The sequence below is a fragment of the Scleropages formosus genome, chromosome 13, assembly GCF_900964775.1.
Source record: "Scleropages formosus chromosome 13, fSclFor1.1, whole genome shotgun sequence".
Lineage (NCBI taxonomy): Eukaryota > Metazoa > Chordata > Actinopteri > Osteoglossiformes > Osteoglossidae > Scleropages > Scleropages formosus.
In genome coordinates this window covers 5,636,506-5,662,012 of record NC_041818.1, presented here as the reverse complement: position 1 = coordinate 5,662,012, position 25,507 = coordinate 5,636,506, and the positions used below count along the sequence as shown (strand labels likewise).

Here is a 25,507-nt window from a genome sequence, read left to right as displayed (position 1 = left end):
TGGGTTATCTATCCAATCGGTAATTACCAATCCTCCATAGCAGCACATGATTGGTCCGTGATGAAGGAGGCAGACTGACGCTGGCCATGTGACCTTTGCAAATGAGCAAACTGAGGTCAGAAGTTGAGATGACAGGTCCATAGCATCCGCACCAAATATGGTTTTCTGCTCTTCATGGCACAGGTTTACACCGGTACATATCGTGGACAGCAAAGAGTGTTATCCTTACCTTATTCAGGACTAAAATCTCATCAGCGTCCACAATGGTGGACAGTCTGTGGGCGATGAAGACAGACGTCCTGTCCTTAACCATCTCCTTCATGGCGCTCAATATATTCTGCAAGGAGATAATAAAATTCACTTTCAGGTGTGACAAATTAACAACGTTTTATTTTTAATACACTGCTGTTAAACTGTCCGTTGAATGAGGCCTACGTATCATTCCTGGTAGGTTATCTGTTAAAGCTGACTCAGTTGTGGGGGGGGGGGAGTCGATATCTTAAACATACTGCTGTTATCATATTTGTCACATTTTTCCCCACCAGTAATGTTGTTCTTAGATTAAGTCACAGTGGAAAACACCCACCAAATTCAAGGTGGATTTTAAGGTGTTGCACAATGGCAAACCCCCAAGACATCTTGTGCTCTGTGCTGCTCTTTTTCTGAATTTTAATTAAAGGTAAATAATTCAAGTGACACATTTTTTGTTCTTAATAATAGAAAATTTTTTGAAAAGGGGTAGGGGAAGAAAGAAGAATCACATATTTTGCACCCCCGGGACATGTGAAAATTAAAATTTATGTACGGATTGAAGCCAACTATTTCAAGTCTGTCTCACTTCATGACAGATAAACATTGCTTTTAACTTATTATTTATTAATTTATAGCTGATACCTTTGTCCAAGGCAACTTACAATCTTATGTTTGTATACTAAACCACCGAGAGTTATTTACCCATTTTTATAGCAGGGCAATTCTTACTATATCAAATGAGGGTGAGTACTTTGCTTCGGAGTACAGCAGCAGGAGGTGGGATTCAAACCCGGGTCCTCTGATTGCAATGTGACAGCTCTATATACTACACCCCATGCTGCCTACCTACTGAACACCAGCCTGAACACGTGCCCAGATCTGACTTTGTGGAAAGTGGTCAAACCGCGGGCAGCGTAGTGGAGGTGCTGACGGAGCTAGCCAGTGGGCTGTGTTGAGCAGGTACTCAGGATTCCCACCCCATATACATATGTCTGTGCAAATGACTCTGCATTCCATGTGTTCATCTCTCGCTGGACTTTAATCTGAATTTACTTTGCAGACTCCGCATGCTGAAAGATTACTCAAGTGTAGCTACATAAGGAGTATAAATGCAGTTAGTTCTAACACAACGAATGCCAACAATGCCTTTGTACAACAGCACCACACCGTTCCTTGACCAGGTTTCGCTAGCCCTGCTGGAATTGCCGCGCAATATCTAATAAGCAGCATCCTGGCTTTGGAGGAAGAAAAAAAAAAAAAAACCTTTTATTTTCCTCTGCAACTGCAAATACTGATGTGACTGACAGCACTGATATGAAAAATGTCTTCTGAGAGGAGAAAGAGTCCAAGTTAGCAAAGCAAATAAAGTTCTGCTTTAGCAATAACTTTAGTAGCACTATCTACATAAAAAAGTGTGTGCTTCCACGCAGATGTATGGTAACATATATATATATATATATGTGTGTGTGTGTGTGTGTGTGTGTGTGTGTGTGTATATATATATATTAAATACACACAAATCTAAAATCGCATAATAGAAAATTCACACAGAATTTTCCAGAAGTTTAGGTTACAGAGTAAGAAAACCAACAATGAAAGAGTGTGGAAAATATATACTAAGTGCTGGAGAAATTCATTCCATCTCTAGGAACTAAGCTTTTCCCTCACTGCCTCTGATTTACAGGGTACCTTTAACAGGGTTAACCGATTCCAACGAGCCTGGCAAAAAGCATGCTTAAGGAGACAGCTATCCCACAGGGCACTGCTCACCTCCTCGGTGATGGAGTCCAGGGAAGACGTGGCCTCGTCGTACAACAGGATGGGCGGGTTCTTCAGGATGGCCCGGGCAATGGCCACGCGCTGCTTCTCCCCCCCTTAAAGCACACACAAATGCATCTTGAGCGCCAGCGGAACTGACACGCGTACCTGTCGTGACTCCTGGTAGGACCAACACGCACAGAACATGGAGAGAACCATGAACGATAGGAGTAGCATTTCTTCATTCTCTCTCCCCTTCCTTCCTCCCTTCCTTCCCCCGCTTCCTGCCTCCCTCCGCCTCTCAGTGTAAGTCAGGTTTCTGTAAAGGCTCAGCAGCCAACGACCGCGTTCTGACCTCAGCAGCTCGAGCCGTTAATGAGGAACAGAAGCGTGTGTAACAGGTGTTTGGCTCAGCTGTAGGTGAGCCGCCGGGCGCGGACACGACGCGCTCTCTGACGGAGACAGCCTGCCTCCGGCTGATATATATAGCCCTCGCCATGGAACAGGTTGCGATCACCCCTGCTTCTGTCTGACCTGTACAGCAAAAACTCCAGCCTTCCCCGTGAAGGGGGGTGGAGGGGGAATGAGCTCCTAATGTGAACTAAAAGTTTTAATTTATTCCTGCTACCTTTTCATCAGGCAGAGTAAAAGGAAAGAAAATCGTTTAGCATAAGCCACACTTTAAAAGCCGCGTTCGTTAAAGAAACGCGTTCTTAAAGCCCATCATACCCATGCGTTTTTCAGTGTAAATCATAAACTACACCTGAAAGACAAAGAGAGCACCTTTGTGCTGGGGTGAGCCACCCAAAACAGGAACCTCCATTCACCTGAGAGCTTGAGGCCCCTCTCCCCCACCTGGGTCTCATACCCATGGGGCATCTTGAGGATAGCGTCATGGATACCCGCAAGCTTGGCAACCCTGTACACCTCTTCAGGGGAGGCGTGGACATTCCGTAGAGCAGGTTGTAATAGATGGTGTTATGGAAGAGCACGGCATCCTGCGAGAAACCCGGTGGGGAAGAGAAAACACAGATCCTATCACACAGAGGCCTTGCAGGCAGGCAGTCCTGTTACATGATGCACTGGGGGCAAGGCGAGTGTGTCAAAGGGCAGCGTGTTTAAGCACACCTCTTTACCGGCTCACACAGTGAAGGGGAAAAGCAAAAATGGTTCCGTTCCATCAGATCTAAATGATGCAACATCAGCGTGAATCATCTGCCACAGTAAGCCGAGGAGCTCTCCTAATGGGATTTCCACAGAGAGGCACACTCGCAGACGTGAACCCAGATGCCTGCCTGCGTGCCTTTTACAAACCCACTCCCTGCACCAGTCTATTCACCGACCTGCGGAACAACACCCACGGCCCTCCTCAGACTCTCCAGGCTCACGTCACGGATGTTCTGGCCCGCAATGTAGATGTTGCCTTGCTGGGGCTCGTAGAAGCGGAACAGCAAGCGCACAATTGTGCTCTTCCTGGAACAGACACAGGAAGCACAGGGACAGACACTTATTTCTGGGTGGAGGGGAACATGCAAAAAAGAAAACAACTTGACCTCCGTATTCACCACACAGCGGCGAGCTGCAGACTGGGGGTCTACTGACCCTAAACTGGGACACACAAAGATGCGACACTGGTGGGTTATTATACACATAATGAAGGGACCGCTGTGGAAGAAAGGCATATTGATCTCCCAGGCCTGTGTGATGAGAGGGAGCAGCATTCGCAGCATGCTCACTTAAAGGTAGAGACAGCAGCTGGTGACATTTCATATAACCAGAGAGGTTGGCCAATGTCCACATGAAAGGGAGAGACCATTAGGGATACACCAGGGGGCACGGGCTTTGCGCTGCAAGGTCACACCACAGTCCTTCCAACAGTTTAAAGCACATGGCATGTGGCAAATTCTCACCCGGAGCCACTGCCTCCTACGATGGCGACCTTCTTCCCGGCGGGCACCTCGAATGACACCCCGTTGAGCACTTTCTGCCCCTCCAGGTACTCGAAGTATACGTCCTCGAAGCGGATGGTGGCCTCCTGGGCCGACACCACCAGCGGGGGGCCAGGTCTTTCTCCTAGGAGTAAGCGCACAAGGTGTAGTCAGGGCATCCGGAGGACCCCTCGCACCCCAACACCACCATCGCCACGAACACGGCATCATCTGCCACCCAGAAACGATCCCACACGCACATCACTGAGTGCCTATACGGCGCAACAGTGTGGAATTTACACTCATTTTACATCTACATTAATTCAAAATCATATTAGCGGGTCAGTAATGGCTTGATATGCTGTGCTGTCATGCAGAGAAGCACAATGAAAACCATTACCGATTGCTGGAAACAATTGGACAGATTTTAATAATGGTAATTACAGGTTGCATACGAATGGGCCGCGTGAAAAGTGAGCCTCATCAAGCTCAAATGTGCTCGGCCACCTCGCCATCGCATGGAATTTTTTTCCTCCCATCCTGATGTTTTCTAAAGGCCTCCTGTAATAAAAAGGTCCACTAGATTATACTGGATACTTCAGTGAATTATAGCTGTACGCGATTGAGCAACCGAGTGCGAGGAGTTAAAGACTTTGCGTGACGTTCTGTAAAAGCCCGGAGCGGCACTGTGAGAGCAGTGTGTTCTTGATTTAATTTATTGATGGACTACTAATTGACAGTTGCGTGACCATCTGGATTAAGTGGAATGAAGTACAGCCATTTTGACCGTGTCTGGAATATACTTATTACAGCTGGCGTCTGTGCTTTCACGACCTAAACAGCTTTCATTCATTTGAATAATTTTCCCATTTCCAGAGCCCTAGTACATAACAGCTAAAAACAGGAAAACGCTGCGAACCGATTTTCACAACGTAATTGAGGGGTGTCTAGGACCGGCGTCACAACCCGCCTTCTCCTTTCGACATCACAGAACATGCAGCGGGCGCCTTGCAATCGTCTGCTCGAACAAAACCAAAATGTCAATGCCCACGCCGCTCTTTTGATTGTGAGCATCGTTTACAAACAAAGCTGGCTTGTGGGCTTCATCTGCAGATGCGTTTGTGATGGGATGCGGGGGTCTAGGACCCTTCCTGTCATCACAACTTTTTTTGACATTCTGGTTCGGCACCAACCAGTTTTTATTTAGCGCTGGAAACCGCCTCCCTCCGCTTGTCGCTCTACCAGAAATAGCTAACGGCAAAGCGACGAGCGAGCTGACAAACCAGCACAACGACAGGGCGACATGTCTCGGTTACCTTGATTTTGGTGTCGACGCTGAGCAAGGTGAAGAGGGTGTTCATGTCAATGAGGGCCTGCCTGGTCTCCCTGTACACAGTGCCCAGGAAATTGAGAGGTAGCGAAAGCTGGAAGAGCAGCCCGTTGACCATCACCAAATCCCCAACTGTCATGGTGCCTGAACAGAGCGAGAGGGCACAGAATGTCATAAACCAGGGCTGTCTTTGCTGTACAGGATAAACAATCAATAGTTATACCACAAGTTTTTAAGCTTAACTGCTGAATGCTAGAAGACTAACCAGCTCTTTATCATTCATTAACTATGGTCTCATCTGCATAAATTACATTATTTCACAGATATTACAACTGGAAAAATTGTCCTTTTTGGGTCAGTGGTTTCAGCGAGCAGCTGCGGCTGGTGTACCTGGGCAACGGGGGTTGGGGGAAGCTGCTTCCTACCTGCCATGATGCCCTTGCTGGCCAACACCATGATGGAGGTCAGGCCAATGCTAAAGATGGCGCTCTGCCCAAAGTTCAGCATGGCCAACGTCGACGTGGTCTTCAGGGAGGCTGACTCGTAGGTCTTCAGGAAGCCATCGTACCTCTCTGCTTCATACTTTTCATTGTTGAAATACTGGGGGGGGGGCATGGGGGATGGGTAACGTGGCATGTGGGGGTTGTGAAGCCAGAAAGCAAACACGTTGTCAAAACTGTGTGGGGGGGGGGGGGGAAGAGTTCAACCTGCAGCGAGAGATACGGTGGCTTAAATCTTAATTCCCTCTGGCACCCCGAGGCGCGGGGAGTGTTCCGCGATTGAGTTGTTCCACTCTCCGCCTTTTTAAGATGCCCTACAGAGATGTGTGCGGCTGGAATGGGACCAGAGCTTCATTTGACATTGCTGCCTGAGCCTTTTCCCGGACGCGCACCAGGCAAATCCTTGGCGCTACGTCATATGGCTTTGTCTGTGCCTCACTTTCGAGGGCGTTCATCCTGTACTTATTGTACCAAAGTGACACATCGACAAGGGACAAACTCTTTGGATGAAACAATATAATAAGCGTTCAGTGCGAAGGCTCTGAAAGAGAACAAGTCCTCTGTTTCTCTGTCAGTCCATATTTTGTTACAAGAAGGCGACTTGCACAGATCCATAATTTAAGAGTAAGGGATTTTTTTTTTTAATTTTATTTTCATCATAAAAAATGTATGTTTCCAGCTAGCAACCTGTGGACTATTCAGCAAGCAGGGTACTGAAAAAAAAAGCATCTGGGTTAGTGTTAATCTGTGTGGATTATCTTAAAGCATGGCTGTCAGACTCCCAGCTCTGGGAGTTGGAGCGCAACATAGTGCTGAGGCTCTACATCAAAAGGCTCTATGGAAAGCACCAAGGTTTTTGGTTCTGGCTCCAATGTGGTGGCATGACCTCTCTCACTCAGAACTGCTGAATCTCTCTCAACAATGAAAAAGGGCCTCAAACACATTACATTTACATTACATTTATTTAGCAGACGCTTTTCTCCAAAGCAACTTCCAATGAACTCTGTGTAGTGTTATGAGCCCACATACCTTATTCACCAAGGTGACTTACACCGCTAGAGACACTAATTACAGTGGGTCACTCATCCAGAGTGACCATGCAAACTCCACGCAGACTGAGTGGGGATCGAACCCACATCCCCTCGCACCACCCAAGCAATGTGAAACAGCAGCACTACTCTCTGTGCCACCGTGCCACCCATATGTAAGAAAGGTTTACGTGAATGTAAATGAACGCTTGGCTCCAAGGGGCCTCACTAGCCCAGCGCTTCCAAGAGAGAATCTGGACTCCTGTGACCCTGACCACAACAAGCAGTTCTCAAAAGTGAGCGTGTGAGTGAAAACAATAACAGTAAACCTAGTGCAATTAAAAGTAAACCATAATAATAACCACAATAATGGATAAAGAATAAACAACTGAGAAAGGAGTAAGTACACTCCAACAAAATCATGACTCATGCAAGATTTCTTCCATCTTTTCCTCCATCCTGGCTCGTTACAGAAACAGATGGAAGAAATACAGTTCTAACACGTGTCAGTTGAGCGGCGTTAAAAAGTACGTTAACCTACTGAACAGCAGGCTCTCGACACAGCGCCCCACTGCGGAGAACGCAGGGGCTGAGCGCAAAACAGTACGTTTCAGAGGCGAGAAAGTGCTGTGGACGCTGCAGTCATCTCGTGGCACCGCAGACGGGTGAAGCGCAACGCGTGCTACAAACACGAAGGAGTGATCAAAGGGCGGGCGCTGTGCGGCGGCGACGAGCTCGACTGTGACGTCAACGACACGGACGCACGCTCCGGTCGGGATCCAGCGGAAGCCTTTGTGCAGGCGAAACGGATTTTGAGTGGGAGGAGATCCAATTAAATATGCACACTGACTTACAGCGATACTAAAATAAGCTGCGCTAACACCAAATCACATCTGTGACAACAAATAAAGAACAGCACAAAACATACGTCTCCACTCCAGGCTAACAGGGAAAGTTTTTTTTTTTTTTTTTAAAACAGCAACACAGATGTAGCAAGAAAATACGCTCAATTATTTAAGAAATGTCACCACTTGGTGCTGAATATACACGGCACACAGTAAGAATTTTTAATTTTCATATTTTCATGTATGCCCTGCAGTGAACTGCATTTACAAGTGAATGGCTCAACTGTAAGATAATTGCCATTTTAAAACCTTCAAATGCCGAAGGTAGTGAAAATGAGGGTTTGTCATTTCCTCTATATAATGTAGTGTAGATTTTGGGAATGATGGTTCTGATTAAGATTTAATTTTCATAAAATGAAACTTCTCTGCAGGCATGTCTGATATTTAGTACAACAAAGAGCCAAACGCGGTGAACCTATGAAAAACCGAAAACGCTGATGTGCGACACCTTGCTTGGAGGCTGGTCTTTTCTGTAGGCAGTGCTGATGTTTGCACCAGTGTGCGTGCCTCGCAAACGGTGGGGTGGTTGACCGGGGCTCACCTTCACAGTCTCATAATTCAGAAGGGAATCGATGGCAGCGTTTCCAGCGTCGTTATCAGCTTTGTTCATTTCTATCCTGAAACGGGTCCTAAAGACGAGGTCTACAGTCAGTAATGTTGTTGAATGACCGATCCAACACAAACTCCAGGGCACACGCAAATACCAATGCACGCAAACGGCACAGAAAACGGCTTACCTCCACTGTGTGACCGCAACGGTGAATGCTGCGTACGTTGAAAGGGTCCCAATAGTAACCAAGGCAAACTGGCCGCCACACTTATAATACTGAAGAGGAAGAGAAGCACAGCACCCTTAGAAATTAAACAGCCACATGCTCATAACAGTGAAATACTAAGGAGCAGTTCCAGAAAAGCACTGCCTTCGCAACAAAATATAATTCATATTATTAACCCTGCATAACTCCAGCTCCACAGCAAGAATTTAGATGTTGATTTATGTAATACTGTGTATTTTGGAATTTGGCATTGCGACAGTTGTTTCTGACTGTGATAATTACATGACTGACCAAGGGAAATATCACAATCAAACTCACTTGTGGGAGCTGGGGGGTTGGATGACACATTTCATGAGGTCATATGACTTATTGGATGACAAGCCTGGGGAAAATCAGGAGATGAATAAATACAGAATGGAACGTGCGTGCTCAGCTTATTGAGGGAACACGCGACTTTGTGTTACTGGACCAGCTGGAGTGAGGAGCGCGTCATCATAACGTTCCCAGGACACGCAAGGTTCTCACAGCTTTTACTTGTGACTACAGGAAGAACACTGCAACCATTTTGAGTTCAGAGCAGTGAATTTACACAGGAAGAGGCAACCCATTGAAATAACCTGCACGCAAACAGAAATTACCCATTTTTGAAGCACAATGATATTGTGCGACTCTTTCAGATCTCCCGTTAGACGGGAGACAGCACAAGACACTAGATGTTGATTAAAAATATTTAACTATGAGGTACGTTACAGTACATCACATTTAGTGAACCAACATAATTTCTGCCTGGTTTCTGCCCTGGTCATAGCACAGAGATAGCTTCCACCGATGTAAATGACATTTTCATCTGTTCTGATGCTGGAAATACCTCAGTTATGTTGTTGGACTTAAGTCTGATGAGTGGCGCTGTTAACCACAATACTTTAATCAGTAGGACTGAATATTTGGTTGGAATATCAAGAAGTGCTTTTCAGTGGTTCCGTTCGTACTTATCAAATTGTCAGCAATTTGTGCAGAAAACTAAATGGTACCTCTTCATTCTTGTGCAAGGTTAGTTATGGTGCTCCCCAAGGTTCAGTGATGGGTCCGTTACCATTCTCGCTCTATTTGCTACCACTGGGGATGTTATTGGGGGGAAAAATATTAGCTTTCATTCTCACACTGACAATAGTCAGCTCTAGTTTCGGTGAAACCAAATGAGGCCTTGCACGCTTTGTCTTTAGGTAATTGCTCCATTGAATTACAATAATGTACGGGCAATAACTTATTAGCTCTGAATGCTGAAAGAACAGAAATACTCATGGTTGGTGGGAATACTGTACTCTGCAAACCAATCATTTCTGCACTAAAGACTACATTTTAACTGCTCTGAATGCACTAGAAACTTGGGCGTTTTGTTCTATACCAATCTATCCTTCGGCTCTCACATTGCTGCTTTATCTAGGTCTTGTTTCCCCCAGCTGAAAAATATAGGTAAACTGAAGATCTTTTTATCAAGACAAGATGCGGAAAAGCTGGTCCATGCAGTTATCTCGAGCCAGATCAATTACTGTAATGCTTTATTAAATGGGCTGTCCGTATCGGGCCATATCCGGCTTGCAGTTGATTCACAATGTTGCTGCAAGGATTGTCATGGAACCAGAAAATATGACCATTAAACTCTGGTTCCTTATTCGCTAAACTGGCTTCCATTTAAATTTAGAGCAGATCATGAAATCCTTAGGTAGTTAATGGCCTTCTTCCAGCTTACTTCCTCTAGCACCCAAACTCTGGAATAACCTGCCAGGCAGCATCAGGAATGCTCCTTCTGTCTCGGCCTGGATTTTTCCTTTGTTTACCAGCTGTAGAGATACTCAGTTTATTCACTGCACTCTTGTTTGTTGTTTACCAGAGCTGTAGAGTTTGCTGCTATCCCTTTCTCTTTTGTTTTACCAGTACTCTGCAATGGCACGGGAGGCACCGCCGACCCAGGATGCTTGGCATTATTATGAATGGCTTTTGCCAATAAAGTAACACGACCAATAAGACCAAAAACCATGGACTTGCACAACAAATTATAGCATCTATGGACTACAGCATAGACTTGACAGTCATACTTACTAAACATACAGGTCCCCTGTCACCACAGTAAAATGCCCACAAGGGGTGGGTAGCCACTGCTGCTTGGACCCTCGGTGTTTTATTTGTCTGCGACTTTGTTGTTTCCTCTCCACTGTTTTACTCTATTGCAAATTACTTGTGTTATATCTGTATTTCAGCACCCTGGTTCGCTCTGGTTAGAAGAGTACTCAATAAAATAAACTCAGCTGAAAGCTATGTACATCAAGTCCATTTCACATGAAGTCAGATCACTGCAGAAGCCAGTGAATAAGTTTAAATACAAAGCAGATGCAAAGTCTGGTTCATCATGAGCCATTTTTGCCATTTCAATGCAACATTTTAAGGGAAAATAATTTAAAAAATAAAATTAAAAAACCTAAAATACTCGAGGAACACGAGAGCACAATCACATCTCCCTCTGGGGTTGTCAGCCACAGCTGACCCACATTTTTTAATCATAGTATTTGATGGAGACGATGTCTTATTTCTTACCTGTGTCCATAAAGCCACATGATGCAGAAAATAAGCAACACACTATAGCATAAAATATAAAGAGAACATACATGTACTATCTATTTTACAATTAATTTCCACTGTATTTTTATTGCCCTTCAGCAAAAAAATGGAAATCCATTTTTATTTAAACTTAGGGATAGATTATAATGTACAATTTAGGTCCGTCTTACCAAATATTTAATGAATATCAACATTTATTCATTGCACACTACTAAGCAATGCACATGCACAAGTTGTGCCACCTGCGCAGAGGCCAATCTTTATCACAGATTACGCAGGTTCGGCACCAGAGATGAGCATTAACGAAAACGTACTCATCAGAGCGGTCTCTAACTTGAGCACGAGCGAACATGGTCGAAAAATGGAACTATTTATAAAGTTTGCCATTGCTGAATGCGTACGGTGTTAACTGCACAATGACCACACCCACTGTAATCAATACACTGCTACCTTTCGTGCTTGAGCATACCCAGCAGAATCAGGTGCTCACACTTTTGCCACACCTGAGAGAATCGGCTGACCGGGCAACAGATGACCGAGTATTTACATGAGCACAAAGCCCACCCCTACGCATGGAGACAGGAGTTTTCAGCATAACCTACAAGGTGGCAGGTTCGACGGGACGCACAAGGCCTGGCCTTCCAGCCTGTTGTGCCACTCCCAGAATCAGAGGCGAGCAGCAACTAAGCAAGAAGGACAGGCACGCTGAGAGTCCCAGGCTGCTGGATTACGGACAGGGTGCTGTAGCCAAGGGCAGCTCCACAAAGCCACAAAGCATCTGAGATACAGCCTTTATCTCTCATAACTGAGCATCCCATCACCCTGACATGAAAAGGCCTGGCGTTACAGCAGTCTCTTACCGTTACAGTTGCTGCTGTGTTCCTTTTCATTTGAAAGGAGGCCAGAAACACACTTACACACGCTGTTCTTGGCTGCTCCAAAAACCTGCAGGACCTGATTAGGCCTAAGTTTAAGTTCTTTTCCCCTCCATATATTTTTTGCCCTCAAGGGCAAGAGAAAACAAGGCCTGACAAAAGACTTTGATCCTAAACTTAAATCTCTGTAAGCTTTCCTGGGAACAATGAAGCTGAACTCTTACGCAGGAAGTAAAATAGCTTATGGAATGGAGTTACGGAGCAACGTGGGATATCTGACACTGGCCTCAAGATACGAGATAATGTTCAGTATGTTCAACTGGTTCTCATAGCCTCTAAGAAGGCTGATTAATTTTGGTCGTAAGACTAAAGATACATTTCATACTTCACTAGGGTTGTTGTCTGTGGCTCCCTAAGGGACGATTTTTTTTTAGGGAGAAATGGTTGCAGAGAACACACGACAGAACTGAAGACGACAAACACAACCTACTTTACATTCCAGCTTTACTACTAGATGTGGAATATTCTTACCAAAATAGTGCTGACGAGAGCCATTTCGAAGACGGTAGGCCCCAGGTTGAAGACCAGAGCGCTCAGCACAAAGCTGATGCCTCGTGTGCCCCTGTCGATGGCCTTGGACAGCGCTCCCGTCTGGCGACTGAGGTGAAATCCCAGATCCAGGCTGTGCAGGTGCAGGAAGACATTCTTGGCTATCCTGCGGATAGAGCTCTGGGCGACCTTCCCAAAGACAGCATTCCTCAACTCGTTGAAGAGAGCAGCTCCGGCTCGTGACACCCCATCTGACAGGAAGACAAGACAGAAGGGACTTGGCACACGTTTAAGAGAATGTAAAGGTGGCACAGCGGCGCAGCAGATCACACTGGCATCTTACCGGACCTGGGCTGCAAGAAGGGACATGAGTTTGATCCCCATTCAGCTTGTCTGGAGTCTGCATTTTCTCTGCACGTTAAGCGACTTTCCTCCCACCATCCAAAGACATATTTCAGATGGACTGAACTGCCCATAGCGTGTGTTTCTGTATTACATTGTGTAAAGTTTGGTGAACAACTGTAGGGTGTTCAGTGCAATGTATCTAACACTAAGTTACCTTGGATAAAGGTGTCAGACAAACACTAGTTTATAATCGTTGTATGTCGCTCACGTTCATCTCCCCAAACACTGCAAACTCCCACAACACACCGGTGTATCCACGTATGCAATGCAAAAAAAATGGCTTCATACAATAGATCTAGAGTTAGCATAGCTACACACCTTTTACAGAATGCGGTACTTCACTAGAATCACTAGATTTACGGTGAATTTTATTCATGTATTTCCTCTCCTGAAACCAACATCCCTTGTGTTGGCGCACACATTTTTCGCAAGAACTCAGGAAAAGGCCTCTAGCTGCTGACAAGAAAACAGCAGGGCGACTTCTACACAAAGAAGCCTTACAGTGTTATCTTGCCCTCGTACCTTGGTGCTGTGCTCACATCGGAGACCACAAACAGCACCGTTTCCTAGTGACACTACCTTTCAGCTGGGTGTCAGCGTCTTCATCTGCTCCGCATCGCATTTCCCCACTTCAGCAGTTAAAATTACTGCCGCTTTACTGTTGTGTATTTACAGTGGAGCAGCAGTGCCTGAGCTGCACGTCCGGCGGTAGGTTCTAATCCGACGCCGGTTGCAAAGGCACAAAATAATGACCGATTCGAGGTGACAGACATCAGGTCTCACTCGCACACCTCCTTAACTACAAAGCTGCCGTTCTGTTGGAAACGAGAGATTTCTTACGGAAACATATCTGAAACAAGTGTCGCTTTCGCTGCGATCACGCAAGCAGCGGTGCGTGTGGCCTCAGGCCTTCAAGAAGCAAACACGGTGCCACTTGTCATGGCCAAGAAACTCTGGCAAAAATCTGTTTAACTGACCCCGAGGAGCCCTTTGGGTACGAAACACTTAAAAGTGTGTCAGGGCACAGACTGCTTCGGAAGAACCACGTACCAATCCGATTTGACTTTTATCATTTCACAAAAGTCTGCCCCCCCCTTTGCTTGCCACAGGAGCTGAACTCACCCCTCACACCAATTAATTCTGCATCCGCATTGTACGGCACCCTTAAACGGGCTCATTAAATGTATGAAGCTCCTGAGGAAGTTGACGCGCCAGCGAATTCCACCCGATGGAAGGGAGATTTGCTTGCCGAAATGAACTGCTCAAAGCGTTTATTTGATTTTCTCTCCTTTTCATCCAACTAACACGGCAAACTTCACAAATCGGGCCAAGCTTTCATATTCATGTGTACAACTGCATGAGGTCCCCGCTGACGCCGACTCACACAGCGCTCCATTGCAGGAAAAGAGAAAAGTAGGCATTAGGAGGCAAAAATAGCCCTTTAAAAGCAGGATAGCCACTAGCGCAGAGCACATCAAGTCGAGCGGGCGCAGCCCCTCAGCTGCTCCGAGAGCAATTAGGCGGGATCCAATCAATCAATCAACCAATCAAAGGGACAGCCGTGACAAAAGAAAATCTCAGGCAAACATTTTGTGGTTTCCATTTTACCGTTGCTGACACCGCTTATGTTCGTTCCCCATCCCTTTCTTAAATCGCAGGCTAGAGGCAACGTTCTGAAACCTAAGTGCGCACAGACATATTTGTGCGCATGCACACACGCGCACGCACGCACGCACGCACGCACGCACACACACACACACACACACACACACGCGCACAGCAGGAGGCCTTCGCTACCGGAGCTTGAATAAAAGCCTGATCAAATCAACCCCCGGCACACAGCTCGAGAAAGCACAGCAAAGGCGCACTCTGTACCGGGGTCCCTGTGCAGCAAGACAGTGCGACAACAAAGCCCCTAATCTTGTCTTCATGGTCGGCCCATTACTGACAAGCCTTTGGCTTTGTGCCTGTCAACGCGGTGCCGGCAACAGCGCAAAATTAATTAATGAAGAACACAAACAGGAGAGCTGGACTGCATCCACTGTGGAGGCGAAAGAAAGGAAATCACCAGAAAATAAAAGAGGATTAAAAAAAGTGACATTAAAATGAATGTGCTCCGAAAGGTCAGCCTCTACATAATACACGCTCACCTTTCTGGGAAGAAGTCAACACCTGCCAGGAGATAGCGGGGCAGCACTTACAGCCAATGAGGACGGCCGTCGCCATGGTCGCCACGGTGTTTGGTGCCTCGCTCAGGTTCAGCAGGTTTCCCGACATCTGGTTCAGGCCGTCCACTGCATATTTAAACATGAAGGGCACCATGATGTTGGTAACCTGGGGAGTGGGTGGGTGAGGGATCGAAAGAGAGATACAAAACAATTAGCAAAGCGCTTCCCATTTCCACATGATGACCAAAAGCTTGCCGGGGAATTTTATAACAGTGCAGGAATGGATTCATCCAATCAGCAGGCTGTGATGGGTGCGGGTGCATGTGCAGCCGTCCAAAGCACAGCAGCTTGGGTACACCGAGTAAACTGCACTAATACTTGGTCACAATGCCCAAGGGGGTGGGGGTTGTCCCAGACTCTAGGTCACATGTTCACCGTGAAAGTACGGCTGGTCTTTATAATAAACAGTTTTATGCTGCTCCAAATGTGCCATATACAGATGACGGCCAATCAGCAAAACATGATCTTTCATTAACAAAACACATAACCGAAATGACATTCTTTGAGGACACTTGAGGAGAGAGAGGAAAGAAAAAAAAAAAAGCTGACAAAGCGTCGCCATGCACTAGCCGGAAAAAAAAGCAGCCGGAGCAAGAGCGCCATGAGGCACGCTTGTGAACAGCGAAGCCAATCAGGACGAGCAAGGTGTTTCTCTGTCGCAAGGTGACCTTTCGGAGTGCGAGAGCACGGCGACATTTCAATTCTGCTCCGACTGGCGATTCACTTAATAGCCAATTACTGTGATGGAGCCGGGGCTGCCACGGAGAGTGCGACCCAGCACAGCTTTACCTGTGGCTTCATTCTCACCTCCCTCCCACCCACCCACCCGTCCGTCCGTCCGTCCGTCACTCTCTCCCCTTCCCCGTCTGTGCCAGGCTGCTGTTGAACCCGTTCCTGCCTTGCTACTGCCACCCCATCCCCAGTCAGCTCCTTTGCCTGAACCTAAAGGACAAACCCACCAGGTACACAAGTGACAACTATACAATCTGTTAGATATATGTGGCAGAACACCACATATTTATGCACGTACTTCTGTTAAAGAAAAATTAGAAATGTTTGCAACATGTTCCATTTGTCATTTAATGACACTAAAATGGCAGCTAAAATAAAGGTGACCTTTAAGGACCTCTCATATGACAACCATAATTGGTCTAATGACCATGTTCATGCACATTTGTTCATTTAAAGCAAATGCTTTTCCCCAAAGCTACATCTGTTCCCCAACAGAGATAGAGACACGCAATTCTTTACATACAGCCACTTTGTTTGACGCCAGTGTGTAAATCTACATACGTTACACAGATAGGTGCATGTAAAATTGGTGGAGAAAACATTTTTAATAAAAAAAAAAAAAAAAAAAATCACATTAACAATAACATTATATGAGTAGCAGTATGTAGAATTGACAGGAACCATAAAGGTAATTGTGACTGATATTATAACGCAAATTTATGGAGTACATAGGAGTTCCAGAGAGTAGTGAGCACTAAAGAGACGTGTTCTGAATTCACAAATAGCACTGCCGCCTCACAAGACCTGGGTGGTGTGAGAGGACATGGGTTCGATCCCCACTCAGTCTGTGTGGAGTTTACATGTTCTCCCTGTGTCTGTGTGGGTTACCTCCGGGTGCTCTGGTTTCCTCCCACAGTCCAAAGACATGCTGTTCACGTCCACCCATAGTGTGTGAGTGAGAGAGAGTGTGTTCCACTGCTGCATGGATGAATGACCCATTGTAAGTAGTGTATCTAGCAGTGCAAGTCACCACGGTGAACAAGGTGTGAGAGCTGATAACACTACATACAGTTCATTGGGAGTCGCTTTGGAGAAAAGCGTCTGCTAAACAAATAAATGCAAATGCGGTTATATTTCTCTTGCTCATTTTCCGAGGTAGGCTTGTGTATAGCATTAGAAGTCTAAGCTTTATACAGTATAGTACAGTATAATTCTGAACACCAAGACAAAACAATTGAGTTGCACTTGATAAGTGCTTTCAGAGTGAATTAATAAATTAAATATAAATAATTACTGTAATTTTAGTAGTATTAGTTGTCTTTAGCCATGCTTGACTATGTCAAAAAGAAAAACAGAGAGGAGAAAATTGTCAGCTAAATAAATAAATGTAATGTAAATGTAACACGTAGCAACAAAGAAATGACAATTCATTATGGTATTTTCCACAAAAATTTACATGAGATATTTATGAATTAAGTACTAAAAGATAAAATTACAAACGATACACTTCCAAATGTCTAATTTTTTAAAATTAGACATCAAAGAGGTGCTACTGTTGTTGCTACCTATTTTTTTCAATGGGGAACTCGTAGCTTAGATGATACTTTCTAAAAAGGTATGTAACCCATTGGTACAGATGGGTATTTTTACTCAAGTAATTGGTGGCAATTAGCTTTTGCACAATAGCAGGAGAAACGATTTGAACTGGGAACCTTCATACCCTTAACCACTGTTCTATACCTGCTTACAACTAGGCTGGGGGCCTAGTTTCTCTTATCACCATAATCTGCATATTTTCTGCATGCAAAGTATAAAAAAATGAATGACACAATAAAAGGGTATTAAAACTGACAGCTTCATTTATGGATGATATCACAAGTGGTTCAGGTTGCCACGAGCAACTAGAAAATTGTAGTGCTGCTGTAAACTGACTGCAGAATGTCGTGTACAACACAGCAGTGTACCAGGCTCTAATTACTGACACACACACACACACAAAAAAAAAAAAAAAAAAAAAAACACACATTCCGTTCATTTTTTTTCCAGCAATCTAAGCTATGTAGCCACAAAGGACGTCAGGCAGCAGATATACTAAGCAACTGACTTCATAAGGAAGAAGTTTTGAGCATTGGGGATACCGGCTTCCACTCAAAAGGACTTAAGTTCGAATCCCACCTCCGGATGCAGTACCTTTACAATACATACCCTAAATTGCTCCAGTAAAAAAATTTTATTAATGGGTAAATAATGGTCAGTAGCTTAACATTGTAAATCACTCTGGAGATAAATATGAGGTACATAAATAAATGTAAATTAGTGAGGCCTAAGTTCACATTACTTCATTTGGCAGACAGTTTTCTCCAAAGCGACTTCCGATGAACTCCATGTAGTGTTATCAGCCTAAACACCTTGTTCAGCATGGTGACTTACACTGCTAGATACACTACTTACACTGGGTCACTCATCCATACCAGTGGAATACATTCTGTCACTCACACACTATGGGTGAACCTGAACAACATGTATTTGGACTATGGGAGGAAACCAGAGCACCTGGAGAAACCCACACAGCCATGGGGGGAAAAAAATGGAAAGTCCACACAGACTGAGCGAGGATCGAATCAACGCCCTCTTGCTGTGCCACCCTTGTGTCTAAGCAGGATTCCACAGTCATAAATGATACTTTCTTTGCCTTAGGATGACTGTTTACCCCATTGTAGGCAGACTTGAGACAGCTGTGCTGTAATCACACTAAAGTGCATCAAGAGTGTTTTGACAATACGTTATGGCTTATTGCGTCACATCACAAGGAGGGGTGACGAGGACAGAATGCAGTCCTCAAATTATCACATTAGCAAACGACAGAGGGGAGAATCCACGTGAAACATTAGAAGGCAGTCCACGCAAAGCAATAGGAGCTAAGTGCCCATTCTCGGAGGCGTGTTCCCCCGCATGGGGCAACTGAGACCGAAAGCTCAGCGGGACAGAGCAACTTTGATTAAATGATAAAACTGGAGTTTATCTGCCCTTTTTCAGCACCGCCTTGCCAATCTTTATCTTAATCCTGCACATACAGGATCATAAAACGCAAAGGGCCACAAATCCCCACGCCTTGGGAGAATGTGGAAAAATAGATGGAAATATGGCCCCATGTGAAAACCCGGTCCAAGAACTAATTAATAGCAGCACAGTCGTAGTTTTTCCAATTCTCTGACAGATTTTGTCTATAAAATGTGTACCATCTTGCATCTATGCTTCCCACAGTCTGTACGGAAGAGGGCTGGTAACACGCTGAAATTCACGTTACACCGGCTGTTAAGAATACGACACAAAGCTTGGTAAAAGACCCAGTATTTAACACAGAAAAATACATTATGATGACCCCCCCCACTCCACCCCACCACCACAAATGTCACAGTCTACCTGTTCAGCAGTGCTAGGATTGAATTCCTTTTAGTCATTCACTTATCATACCCGATAATTCATCCCCTATTTTGGGACAGCTGCTTGAGAGTGATGTTCCTTCAGCTGTTTAGCAAAATATGAGATTGAATGCTCAGGAAAAGCAGTCAAGTGACCTTTGAAATATTCAACCAAGCATATGGAGCAGATTATACATTATGTGGAGGAGAAGATTTTTAATCTAATGAGAAGGGTGAAAAAGACAATGACAAAAAGGAAAACAAACAAAAAAAAGCTTTCCTTCTGAGAAATTTTTGGATCCCTGCAATGGAGTGGGGGAACGTGGTGGCGCAGCGGATTTGGCCGGGTTCTGCTCTCTTGTGGGTCTGGGGTTCGAGTCCTGCTTGGGGTGTCTTGTGACAGACTGGCATCCCGTCATGGGTGTGTCCCTCGCCCTCCAGCTTTACGCCCTGTTGGTGGGTTAGGCTCCGGCCTGCCACGACCCCGCTTGGGACAAGCGGTTTCAGGCAGTGTGTGCGCGTGCATGCACATAATGGTGTGCGAAGGAGAAGGTCAGCAGCCCTGAGCAGTCTTCAGATGTGGAATGAGAGGCATCATCCCAACACCTTTCAATCAAGCCTTGCAAAAATGTACACTGTTGGCCCAAAGCTCACTCACCATTAATTCACAAATATTAATTACAAGATATATATTCCCCCAAATTCGTACACGTATTATTCAGAGAAGTGGGGCCAAACTTGGAGCCTGCAACATATTTTCATTTAACTGTCTGTTCATCATTATGCCAGTTCGGTGACTAATACATATTAGAGTCTTTAGCTCATGCTTTCACTTTAATGTGATATCAGCCTTATCATTCATTCAACAAACAGCTCATAAAAACCATGCAGGGATGCACCGGGACCACGCTTGATGAACGCCACCCTAAACACACATGGTATCAACACACAGCATTCTGCCGACTCGCACATTACCGACAAGATGTACTTAAGCGCTCTTAGCTCTTGTCCTGAATTACCATGTCATTATGTATAATCACGGTGCGACCTCCTGGACTCTGTGCAGAACGCTGAGATACTCACAAGAGCGAGGCTGTGAACTGCAGTGAAAAGACCCTCCCAGTCAGATGTGAAAGTAGCAGCACTTAGAAAATCCAGACTGTGTGCTTACAGGGTCCAAGGCACGCTTCTTCATGGCAATGAACTGCAGTAGATTTTGATTTGTTGAGACCGTGGGCTGCCTCCGCCATCAAAGTGAAATCAATTTAGCTCTTCAGAAATACTATCTCAAGGTCAACGATTCCAGCTAATATACAGCCATTTGAGGGAAGAAAACAAATACGCTGGAGTGCAGAAATGGTACGGCCCTTACTTTCACGATGGAAAATGATGTTGTGGCTGATTTGTGTTACTGTGTAGACAGGAGGGGGGCTGGACAAACTAATTACTAGTAGATGGCAGAGCTCCTTAGCTGCACACAGGTAAACTACCATGTACCCTTCAATGAGGAGCTGGGCTTCAACTCTGTGTTTTGGGGTGGCCTGGGGAACACAAACTGGCTTCTATGATCTGCTTTTCCCTCACATCATTCATGGTGACGCTTGCGGTCGAGCAGGCACTTACACAGTTGTCATTGCAGTTGAGGGAACAGCACTGCTCTGTAAGTGGCTGGCATCCACCACTAAAGTCTGCACCTGGTTCACCCCATGGGTGCCACACTTTAAGCGGTGTGAAAAGACTTGAGTTAATGGCCATACAGGTGGTCTCCTATTAAAGACAGGGTTCTGTTCCGAAAACCTCGCTGTAAGTCGACTTTGCTGTAAGGCACAAACCCCTTTTGGTGTATTATTTGAACCATAAGGATATATAAACAACATGCATGAATGCTTGTGGAAAACGAGGTTTGTAATGCTTTTTCACAAATTTCATGTTATTCATGTTAAAGCACCAACATAGAATAACAAAGTACATATACAGTATTATATTTTGTGTTGCAGTACTATTTTCCCTTTCATTTTTAAATTTGTTTTCTTTTGCTTTTTCCTTTTAGCACCACCAGAACACTCCTGTTTTCATTTCCTAGACATTTTACATAAAAGTAAAGCGAATCACAAAGAAAAAAACACTATGTAAATAAAATAATGTTTCTGGAATTAAAACACAATTGCTCACAGATGCACCAACTGAGTTAAACAGCATCTTGTAGCACTGCAGCCAGTCAATGTTATCGTACAGCAGATGGAACACTGTTGTTAGACGATAAGGCCAAACATCGAGACTCAGAAACTATACAATAAGATTTATGGGACAGCTGTCACAAGCCTGAGTTGTTGCAAGTCGCACGTGTTATAAATCGACTACTTATAATGTATTTACAGCAAGAGAGGAGCGCAAATAAAGTTACAAGGAGATTATGCTGAAACTAAATCAACGTAACTGATTGCATGCAGAGTGACATCACCAAGACGGTACAAATTTGAACTTTTCACAGGGCAAAATGTAAATGAAGGAAAATGGATAGGGACAAAAGTGCACAAAGCAGACAGCCAAGTGGTGAACAGATCTGAAACAGGTATGACCACAAACAGGACGGTTGGCTCCTACCTTGGCTCCAGCCAGCAGGCCCAGAGAGATGGCTACTCGTGCCCGTAAGTCAGGTCTGTCCTTGGGCCACACGTATGACAGCATCGCCGCCAGGATTTTCCTGGAGTCCACCTCTTTCAGCTGTTCACAGAAAATCACAATGCACGTTAATGGACAGCGGCCTTCTACAAGCCTGCGTTGAACCTCTTTCAGGTCTTCCCATTTGCTGTGACAGGAAGAGTACGGGGTCTTCTGTTCTACAGTGAAATCCTCAAGTCTAAAAGCACAGCAGCGGTGAGGCATGGAAAAAGGCGGATGTTAGCAGCAGCAATAGTATGGTGCTACTGATGTATTTTTTGGCTTAACATTTCTCCCTGAAGCTGTGACTAGTATACTATTTTCGGATACAGTGCTGCTGCTATCTCAGCACTAGGGCACAGGAAACAACAAATGTCACCGTGTGGCCCTGCCCACCATCATCTTGGCACGGGTCATTTCCAAAGCCTTTTACAGCAACAGTGGAACAAGCTCTCTGATCCTCATCGTCATCCTCCCCTGGTCCCTGTAGCTGCACAGATGTTCTCAGATGCGCCAGCAAATTGCTCAAATGTAAGAAGCACACATGATGAGGATGGGACTAGATGAAGCAGAAGGACAGGCTCGGGCAATCATACAGAAGTTCAAACAATGCGCAAAGTCCACTATAAGTTTCCAAAGAATCTGCTGTTGCTTCATTACCAGCTCTCTGTATGCTTTTCAACCGTGACCAATGATACTAAAACCCTTATTTCAGATGCCTCTTAAATGACAAAAACCATATTTGTTTTGCATTTTGGCTTAATCCAGTTGTAAACAAACAGTACCTAATCTGTAAAAAGAAAGAATACCATTACAGACTGCATCCTACATGGAAGAGTGAATATCAGTACTTCAGTCATTCACATATAATCAATTCTCATCTGTGGAATCCAAAACCGTGTTTTAATTGTTCGAATAACCATGTCGACTCATTTCAATTAGTCTTGTCGGCAAGAACACATTTTTCGGGAACAAACAATTCCTTTTCTTCCCCTTCAGTGAAGACAATCTCAGATTGGACTACAGCTTCAGTTTAATAACTGAAAAATCTTTTAAAAAGGCCTTATTTTTCTGTTCTTTTCTTTCTTATCTCTTGTCTATTCCTTCTCCATTCATAATAATGTGCTGAATTAAATTCTGTCATCTATTATTGGTTATCTTCCCGTTTCTCCTTTTCTTTTCTGTCATTTATTCACCTTCGACCCCCTTCCTCTTTGCTTGCTTTAGTGTCTGTCCAAATGTTAGTCCAAATACATTCATATACAGTTACTAGTATTTTCTATTATTGTTTTACCTTCCTTCTCCGATTACAGTTTTTATGCAGTTATGGATCACGGGTGAGTTAGCGCTGGGGTAACTTCACCAAGATGTGTACTGGTTTGTTTTATATTCATTACACTGTGCGCACAATTTTAAACACCAATTAAAATGTATCAAATAAATTAAACCTTAATTATATAACAAGTATAAACGGGAAATAAACCATAGACAGAACTAGGAAGAAAAAAACTGCCTCAGTGAATATGGGGTGTGCTGATAATACAGAAGCACTGTAACAGTGCAATAAAATGTAACAGTGGGAGCAGAAGAAATCTCTTACCTATTTAATATACAAAGGGAAGCAGTACAATGATTACACTCCTCACAGTGATTCATTCCACAAGACACCATGAGATTATTTTCACATAAAGATGAAAATGTGACTTTTGTTGACATGCCTCATTTAGTATCTGCAAGTTTGAACTCTCAAACTACCGCAATATTTCAAGAAGTACTCACTGTATAATCACTGAAATATAGAGGGTTATTCACCTCAAGCATATCATTATATAAAAGCCACCGTAACACTACCCATCTAGTAAATCAATTCATTCCCTTTCTGCAACCATTTTGTTACTGCATTATACATTTTCTGATACACAATTATCAAACTGCATTAAACCACAGAATTGAGTATGATGTTAAATACTGATAATGCTTAACATACAGCACATGGCTGCTGGTTCTACCAGATTAGCAGAAACTAAGCAGCCTCTGACATACAGGACAGAGGAGGGCTGGGAAGCCTTACCACATTCTTGGGATCTGCGTTCAGACCCCCACCGGCATGACCGTGCCAACATGTCCGCTTCCCCGTCAGCTGCCACAGGTGCAGGTCCTGAAAGACACGCAGACGCGCTTACCGCTGGCTCCATTCACATCACTCATGCACCCGTGATAGATTCTAAACCTAAACCAGGACATGCTGCACATCCAAGAAATACAAGCAACCAGCACGTATTGCAGCTACTGTCAAGTGTTGAGGTGATGCTGTAAAAACGCAGTTTAATAAAACACTTATTCATAACTAAATGTAACATTCCAGAAGGTATCCTTAATACTGCATATAACCCTCAGCAGCCAAACCACAGACATCAGACTTACCTTAGCACCGTCTAATATCCGTCTGCTGTTTTCACATCTAGGTTTCGTCCAAACAGTACTCCTCCCACCTGTGCCTAACTGCAAGACACAATTTGTAGAGAGCAGCAAAGCTTTAGGACAAGTGGAGTGCTTTAGTACAAATAAAATTGTGGTGCAACAAAATGCCACATTTATTTAGCTGACTCCTCTGTCAAGGGCAGCTTACATCAATAGGTAAACAAGAGAAACCAGCACGACTGTAAAATAACCAACTCATGAGAGTCTTACATGAAATTTTGCAAGCAGGATTAATTAACTGGGCACAAAATAAGCAATCGTTTAACTATACAATGCATATTTCAAAAAGCGATCATTACAGATTAGTTGCTAACTGTGCTGTATCAGTCTAGTCACAGATGAGATAACTTTAGCACCATGCCTAATAGCATACACTTGCTTTATTCTTGGGGGGTATGGTGGCACAGCGGGCTTGGCCAGGGCCTGCTCTCTGTCGGTCTGGGGTTCGAATTCCGCTAGGGGTGCCTTGTGACGGACTGCCGTCCCGTCCCGGTACGTCTCCTCCCACTCTAGCCTTACGCCCTGTGTTGCCAGGTTGGGCGCCGGTTCGCTGCGACCCCGCTTGGGACAAGCGGCTTCAGCCAGTGTGCATGTGTGCACTTTATTCCTGTCTGAAGTTTCTGCGAAACTCAGCTGCACGGCTCTGTCACTGTGGTGGCAAAGTCCACTGGTGCGACCGGGGGGTCAGTTTCTGATTACCACTACCACCTTCGTTTTAAACATTTGTGGGGGAGGAAGATTTTTCTTTTTGTTTAAACATGCCCCATGAAGTAAGCTGCACATCTGGGACTGCACACGAGGTGGAAAAAGAGACAAGGAGTAACAGACAAAAACACACTGGCGACTCTCGCCATTGACACCTACCTCACTGACCTCAAGGAGTTACATTTTTCTATTGTCACTTGTCATTTGGTGCTTAGGTGATGCTTCTGTCAAAAGCAACCGACAGTGTTTTGACTCATCAACACAAACTCGGTGTAAGCAAATGGTTCCATGGCACGACAGCAGCAGAAAGTAACGGGACTGGAGCCTACAATCCACAGATTACGCGTCGATGTCCA

At 44.7% G+C, this 25,507-nt stretch overlaps 1 protein-coding gene across 1 annotated transcript; it reads right to left on the bottom strand.

The window, feature by feature from the left end:
• Nucleotides 1-24,425, bottom strand: LOC114912128 (ATP-binding cassette sub-family B member 7, mitochondrial-like; the record flags this gene model as incomplete). Its single annotated transcript, XM_029257489.1, is given in 16 exon segments — nt 1-337; nt 2,023-2,126; nt 2,838-2,963; nt 2,966-3,008; nt 3,354-3,483; nt 3,921-4,071; nt 4,074-4,083; nt 5,255-5,412; nt 5,694-5,868; nt 8,243-8,330; nt 8,439-8,527; nt 12,500-12,768; nt 15,124-15,256; nt 21,909-22,028; nt 24,037-24,123; nt 24,390-24,425. Coding segments are annotated over 16 exon segments (1,884 nt in total), but the record flags the coding sequence as incomplete, so codon positions are not given.
• Between the last annotated feature and the right edge of the window lie 1,082 nt (nt 24,426-25,507).